This window comes from Antrostomus carolinensis, unplaced genomic scaffold (genome assembly GCF_000700745.2).
Source record: "Antrostomus carolinensis isolate BGI_N321 unplaced genomic scaffold, ASM70074v2 scaffold13401, whole genome shotgun sequence".
In the NCBI taxonomy this organism is placed as follows: domain Eukaryota; kingdom Metazoa; phylum Chordata; class Aves; order Caprimulgiformes; family Caprimulgidae; genus Antrostomus; species Antrostomus carolinensis.
Window position 1 is genome coordinate 13,831 of NW_010293555.1, and position 7,568 is coordinate 21,398.

A 7,568-nucleotide genomic window follows, 5' to 3' on the forward strand; every position below is an offset into this window, starting at 1 on the left:
AGTTGTGGATGTACCATTTGCTTCCTTCTTCTTGAGTCAGCTACTTGGGCACCACCACAGTGTCTTCTACAGCTCTGTAGATGAACTTCCCTCCTTGGACTCTGAGTTCTATAAAAATCTCACTTCAATTAAGGTTTGAGCATTACTTTTCCTGTTGTTCAACTCCCTTATCACTGGCTGCTAGAAATACTAGAATTGCAAATGCCTTTGGGGTACGGATCAGGTTTAAAAACACACTGGAAGTAACTGGTGATTCTGAGGCAGGTTGGCAGGGAGCTGTCGGGTGTTTTTACTGGGGCAAGCAGGGATGAGAAAAGAGTCTGAAGGTGTAATCCTGAATCTGGCAATGGAGAAATCCCAAGTTTTAGCCTCAGCTCTTGTGCAATTTCCCCATAACCTAGAGCAACTCGTGTATTTCTTATGCTTTGGTGCCTCATGCCTGCTGGGGAAAAGTAATACAGAAATGCAGAGCTGCTGTTCCTGCTGCCAAACACTGACCTGTCCTTTTCTCTGACGTTCCTCTAGCGTTACGATGGCGATATCAGTGACTTGGGCTTAACGCTGTCCTACGATGAAGATGTGATGGGTCAGGTAGGCTTTTATTCAGTGACTGTGTTGGACCTTATCTCTGCTTTGTTCCAAACCCATGCTAGGTGGTGACAAGCAGAGTTCTGGGCACTGATAGTCCGAGTCTACAGCCCTGGCTCAGGCACTCCCTCTTTCCCCTGGTTAGATCCTAGCACAGGAGAGTCTCCCTCGCTTCTCTGGCTGATGCTATCAGAAGAGCCTTTGAAGCATTATGAAGGATCTTGAGGATTGTTGCCCACTGCTGTGGGAAAGCCTGTGGTGCCACAAGTGGCAGATTATGAATATAAGCAGTTGGCAGCAGAACTAGGTTTGACTGCAGAGCAGAGGAGGTGTCCTAGCTTTTTTATTACTCCTTAGAGCAGAGAAATACACCTGCAGTCTGAGCTGCCAGCAGTAGACAGCTGTTATTCTCTGCTGAGCTTTCTGAGAGCTCATCTTGAGTAGCTGAAAGCCAGGCAGTGTGTCCCAGCTCATGCTACACAGCCTGCTTTTTGCTCTGCTACTTGTGTCTGGTACTGGCTTATCTGAACAAGAATCCTGAGGGGGCTGACTAGGAAATGACCTTGTGTTTGATTGTGGTCAGGGCTTAGCTCTGCTCTCCTTTACAAAAAATATGCTTGTGCTGGAAGGCTGGCTCAGCTTCAGAGGTTCTCTGAACTCAGCCCCAGGATTCTGCAGCTTTGTTCAATATTTAGCTGTGGGCAGAGAACAGCTTTTTCTACAGAAAGGTTGCCTTCTGACCCTTAATTTTTTTAGTGCCAGGATCTTTTCTAATTGAAAAACATTGTTTTTTGCTTTTCCTGCATAACTGATTTTCCACTCTTTTAAAAAGAAGAATCCACGTGAGTAGGGAGGAATTCCTTTTCTTTAAACAAAGCTTGAAATACGTCAGAGATCTCTTGGCCTTGAGAAGAAAAGGTTGTTTGTCAGTCCTTCAGGAATGCTTGAAGCTTCTTGGTGGCACTTGTGCCTTGGTTTCTGGGATGCTGTGTGTGCATAGCTGGAAAATATGGATAGATAAGATAAAAATGCAAATTCTGGGGGGAGACTCCAGCTAACATTGAGCCTGAGCACTGTTAGCAGTGTGGATGCAGTGGCACAGAGCTCAGAGACCACTAAGTCACGGAGTGTTTATCTGGGGCAGCTTGTCCTTGAGAGCTCTGTGTGCTGCAGTTTCTTTTTCCTAAGCTGACTAGTTTGGATCTAGCTTGCAGGTGTCTGATAGCAGCAGTAGCAGGGTAAGTGCACCTGCAAAGCTGTGAGGGTGAATGGGAAGCACTGATACAGCCCTGCTCCACACAGGTGAGAGGTTGCAGCCGCTGCATAGTGAGCTGAGCACCTTGCTGCTGCCTCAGGATTGCTGAGGTTCTAGCTTTGAGGTTTTTTCCACCTTAAAAATAAAGCATATGAGAGCCCAGCAGTAGGACGTGGAAGGCTGCAGCACTCAAAACTTCAAAATAAACCAGGAGACTCCTGTTTGCCTTGTGCTTTGGCCACGCTGAAGCAGCCAGGTGGGGTAACCCTGTGGCTCCTGAATGAACTTGTGCATCCCTGCTGGGTACAGCTCTGTGTTGGGCACAGGGGAGCTGAGCTCATTCCCTGTGCTGGGCTTTAGAATCATAGAACCACAGACTGGTTTGGGTTGGAAGGGCCCTTAAAGCTCATCCAGTTCCACCCCCCCTGCCAGCAGCAGGGACACCTTCCACTAGACCAGGTTGCTCATAGCCTCATCCAGCCTTTCCTTTCTTGGAAATCACCTGGAACTGAAGCACAGAAGCCACAGAAATATGTGAATAATGACTTCCTGCCTCTTAGTGTTGGTGCAGAGATGACTCATGACTCTGCTGCTGTCACAAGCACCCAGAGGGTCCCTGCTGCTGTCCCCAAGCAGTACTGGCACGTGAGCAGCAGGCCCTGGCCTGGCAGGACATGGCAGGGCAGGGAGGAGCTCCTTCCTGAGCGCTCTCTGTGCTGTGCCTCAGGTGCCCATCTTGAAGGGACAGTGAACTCTGGGGAGCTCTGTCACTCGGGTGGCCCCAGATGAGACCTGTGGAGCAGACAGCTTTGGGTTATGCTGTTAGACTGAGCTGTGTGAAGGCTCTGAGCTTGTTCAGCCTCTGGATTCTGGGATGGTGACAGTCCCCCAGGGCTCTTTGAATTGATCTGTGTGTGGCTCAGCAGTGATGGATGGGACCAGGGAGGAGGCTTCCTGGAAGAAGGGCTGGCTCCACTGGTGGGAGAGTCCGAGTTCCCCACTGTTCCATTACAGTGTTAACAGTTAAATGAAACTGGTTCAAGGCAGTAGTGGGATTATTACTTAGATTTTAAATCCTACTGGTTTATTGTAAAAATGAATGTTTTATGGGGAGGTAACAGCCTAGCATGGCATTTCTTTCCATTGTGGTTCCAGGCAGTAATTAGCAATACAATCATTTCTTCCCTCAGCTTGTTTGCCATGAACTTGTTCCTGGAGGGAAGACCATTCCCGTTACCAATGAAAATAAGTAAGTACAGCAATTAGATTTTTAAGGTCACCACTGCAAAATACTTTATTCTAGTTCCTTGGGCTTGCATCTGGAATGAATTGAGATAGATTGGAGTAGAAGGAGCACATAAATATCTTAATAGAATTTACTGGTTACAGTTCATCGGCAGAAATTGTATTAAATTCGATTTGCAAAATAAAAATTGACAATTTACTTCTTGAAACAGCGCTTCTGAGGTCAAAGGCACACAGCCTGTGAGATTCTGCAGGGTTTAATGACGGTGATAGATACAGACAGATGGATTCAAAGCAATTCAGGCACACAGTCGTGAACATAGAGGGCACAGATGCTCAAAGACACCTTGGAGCAGACAGATCTTCTCAGAATGATAACATGTGGCAGTTGTATAAAGCACTCTTCTTCAGAAGAGACAGTGGTGAATTCAAATGTAGTCGACAGTCGTACTTGAGACACATGAAATCAGAGGAGACACCAGGCCCTGTAGCTATTTTCACAGATAACCGGCTTTTAGATAGTTATCATAAATGTCAACTCTGGAGCCTGAAAACCAAACCCACCTTTTTGTTCCCTTCCTTGGTTTTTTGGTTTGTTTTGTTTGGTTTTTTTCTTCTCTATACCCTTCAGTGATCATAAAAGCAGGATAAAATATCTATTAAGCAGATGTGTGTTTGAACTGGTAATCTGGGGGTTGTTCTCTTTAATGGCAAGTGAAAGCTGGATCCTACCTGAGGATTTGTCTTTGTTACTCGCGTTTTGCAATCTGATGTTCCCAGTCTTTTCCCTTCCTGAGCTCTGACCAGGGAGTTTGTGTTTGAAAAGATCTTTCTCTGGCTTGTCAGAATTCAGCTCAGGGAGAAAGCTGAAAGTCCTGCTCGCTTACAGCCGAAACTTTGAAGCTTTTGTGCAGATGTGCACACAGATTGGGAGGGAGCAGGAGAAATGTTATAAGTGGAAGCAATCCAGAAACAGTTCTGTTAATGGCAGAGGGAGGTCACCTACCTAAAGACCCCGTCAGTGTGGTTTTGGTGCTGTCTGCCTTGGAGCTGATGAAGAAGAATCAGCAAACTCTGTTGTTTTGACTGTTGGTGAGAAGAGGAAGCCTGATGATGCCTCCTAATAAGCAGTGCACCTCTTCCATGCTCCGGGCATGAAGGTGGAAATCTGTGAAGTGTTTTTTGGTGTGTTGATTCTCCAGCCATGGGTTTCAGTGTAGGTGGCATCAGAGACCAGACAGTTGTTTTTCAAACCTAGGGAAGTGCCTGTGACTGGGGATCTGATTCTTTAAAGAGGAGTTGGATGCACGCTCCCCTCTGTGAGCTGCTGTCTGGCCAAGGTTGATCAAGTGTTTATTAGACCCAGCTAGCCCCTGGGTTGGGAAGAAGCTCTAAGAAATGAGCAGACAGTCCCAGAGGTGGGAGGTGTGGGGCAAATTCTGGGCAGAAGAACAGCTCTTGCTGCTTAAATAAAGAGCAGGGCCCTGGAGGGGAAAGCCTAGTGTGTCTCCAGGCAGTGCTAGTCCCTTTGGGGCTGGAGAGACGGGTCAGCGATGTTGTCCCTGTGCTGGTGAGGGGGTTGTCCCTTGCTGCTCCAGCTCCCTCACTGCCACCTTCCCTGTCACACACAGGATCAGCTACATCCACCTGATGGCTCACTTCCGGATGCACACACAGATCAAGAGCCAGACAGCGGCGCTCATCAGTGGGTTCAGGTCGATCATCAAGCCCGAATGGATCCGGATGTTTTCTGCCCCGGAGCTGCAGCGGCTGATCTCTGGTGACAATGCTGAGATTGACCTCGAGGACTTAAAGTAAGTGAGCAACTTGGTCTGCTGGCCTCGCTCAGCACACTGAGCTGTTTTATTACAGAGCTCTTTGGAGGTTTGCAGGAGACTGACTCTTTCCTGACTTTCTGCTCCTCCTAACTGAAATTTGAGGAGCAGACAGACAAATGGAGCTGAAGAACATGTTCCTTAAAGCTAATTTGGACAAAGTACTAATGAACAGGAAGGGTCTCTTCCTCCACTGACTCCTGAGAGCAGAATTTCTCTCTGCTCTTCCCTTTTCTCTAATCAAGTGCCCAGTATTAGCAGGGGCTCAATGCTGGCAGTGTCAGCTGTAGCAGTGAACCCTGACTCGTGGCAGGTATTGATCCTTCCAGCACGTGTCAGCTGTGACCCTCCAGCTGCAGTGAGACACAAGCCTGTCACAACCTTTCTCTCCCCAGAAAACACACGGTGTACTATGGGGGCTTCCACGGGAGTCACCGGGTCATTATCTGGCTCTGGGACATCCTCGCCAACGACTTCAGCCCTGAGGAGAGAGCCATGTTCCTCAAGGTGAGTGCAGCCACTTCAGCTGAACCTGCCATCTGGGGTGGGTGGGCCAGGGCTGTTCTCCTGTTAGCTGGGAGCTTCCTGCAGCAATAGGAGTGCTCTGCTTCCTGCTCTGCTCTGCACTGGGGCAGCCTCACCTCCAGCACTGGGGGCAGTTTGGGCACCACAGGAGAAAAAGGATCTAAAGCTGCTGGAGAGTGTCCAGAGGAGGGACACAACATTGGGGAAGGGGTTAGAGGGGAAGGGTGTGAGGAGAGGCTGAAGTCACTTGGTTTGTTCAGCCTGGAGAAGAGGAGACTGAGAGGAGATCTCCTGGGGGTCTAGAACTTCCTCCCAAGGGGAAGAGGAGGGGCAGGCGCTGATCTCTTCTCTCTGGCCACCAACGAATGCCAGGAGCAGAGGAAATGGCAGGAAGATGTGGCAGGGGAGGGTGAGGCTGGCCATGAGGAAAAGGTTCTTGAGGCAGAGGGTGGTGGAGCCCTGGAACAGGCTCCCCAGGGAGGTGCTCATGGCACCAAGCCTGTGATTCTGTGAGTGTCAGAACTCTTGATGCCTTAAAATCAGCGTCCTGCTCCCCTGCAGAGGGGCAGGCGTGGAAGCAGAGTTCCCATCAGTGCTCTTGTGTCAGGGTGAGCAGCCCTGTGTTCAGAGGCCAGCAGAGCTGTGCACTAGTGCTCAGTGGTGTCATTCAGTGGGGTGCTCAAGCGCCAGCCCAAGCAGCTGTCTGGGGACTGCGACAGCCGCGTGTCTGTTCCAGCCAGGCCGCTCTCACTGCCGCTGTCTTTCACTGTCCATCCCTTTTTCAGTTTGTTACCAGCTGCTCCAGGCCTCCACTTCTGGGCTTTGCCTACCTCAAGCCTCCTTTTTCCATCCGCTGCGTGGAAGTGTCTGATGATCAGGTGGGCACCCCGCTTGCTCGTGTCTCGTGTGTTCCCTGCCAGGCTTCTGGCAGCTCCTTCCCTGCCCAGCTTCCTCATCTCTGACCAGGAAACTAAGGCATAAAGATACAGCCTTACACTACCAGGATGCACCCATCTCCTCCCACGCTCAGCAGCACAGGGGCTCTTTTTCCCTGTCTCTGGGGTTGTGTTTTCTCCTCGGGACCTCCCTGTGCCCCGTTCCTCTCACCCTCTTCCCCTGGACACCCTGCGAAGGGACCCTGCCTGTGTAAAGCCGGTTGTGGTTACAGGAGAAGCTCCTTTCTGGATGTTGTGGGGAGATAGGGCTTTGAGTTTTGTCTCTTCCCTGTTCCCAGTTTTGTGTTAGCACCTCTGCCCTGTGCACAGGCACCCTGCTCAGAAGGAGCACAGCAGAGAAGTGGAAGGTTGATGGGTTTGTGCCCTGTTGCAGGACACGGGTGACACGCTGGGCAGCGTGCTACGGGGCTTCTTCACAATCCGCAAGAAAGAGCCAGGCGGGCGTCTCCCAACCTCCTCTACCTGTTTCAACCTCCTCAAGCTTCCCAACTACAGCAAGAAGAGCATCCTGCGGGAGAAGCTGCGCTACGCCATCAGCATGAACACGGGCTTCGAGCTGTCCTAGCTGTCGTGGTGGCCCTGGACTCTGCCACGGGGGCTCTCGGAGCTGCTGGCTGCTGCTGGAGGTGGAGGCCTTCATGCACAGAGAGCGGATCAGCTCCGCGGGAGCTGACTGCTCACTCGAGGGCTGGAGAGATGCAGCTGGTAAGAGAGGTTTACAGGGAGGAGCTGCTGGGCTTGACAGAGCTTGGCTCTTCTTGGGCACTTCTCCAGGATGAAGGAGGTGATGGGCCTGACCCAATACACTTCACTTGACACCCACGTAAATCGTCTTTAAAAGCAAACCCCAGGGAAGCATAAAAGGAACTTTAAAAGTGCCAGTCAGATTAGTGACTGTAACACCCCCAGCAGGCTGGGCAGCTGCTGCTCCGGGAGCGTTTCTCTTTCCTTTCCCAGGAAATGGTCCCAGTTTCTAACTGGGTGGAAGTCAGTCTGTGGGAAGCTGCACAAAGGCAGAAACGTGACAGAGCCCACGAGGAGACGAGCTGCTGCGAGGCTGCAGCGTCGGATGTGCTACAAAGGGGCACAGGTCACTCAGGACAGGTCCCGTGTGGGGTCCCCTCGCGCCGTGCGAGGCCTTTGTGTCTGTCTCAGAGAATGAAC

At 50.7% G+C, this 7,568-nt stretch overlaps 1 protein-coding gene across 1 annotated transcript in view; it reads left to right on the plus strand.

The window, feature by feature from the left end:
• Positions 1–7,309, plus strand: part of UBE3B (ubiquitin protein ligase E3B) — a 20,100-nt gene extending 12,791 nt beyond the window's left edge. The window contains exons 20-26 of the mRNA XM_010177319.2: positions 3–133; positions 526–591; positions 3,034–3,092; positions 4,720–4,902; positions 5,319–5,430; positions 6,234–6,326; positions 6,778–7,309. Coding sequence (XP_010175621.1) covers positions 3–133; positions 526–591; positions 3,034–3,092; positions 4,720–4,902; positions 5,319–5,430; positions 6,234–6,326; positions 6,778–6,969 — 836 coding nt within the window. The 3' untranslated portion in view covers positions 6,970–7,309. The remainder of the gene's footprint in view (positions 1–2; positions 134–525; positions 592–3,033; positions 3,093–4,719; positions 4,903–5,318; positions 5,431–6,233; positions 6,327–6,777) is intronic.
• The last annotated feature ends 259 nt before the right edge of the window (positions 7,310–7,568 follow it).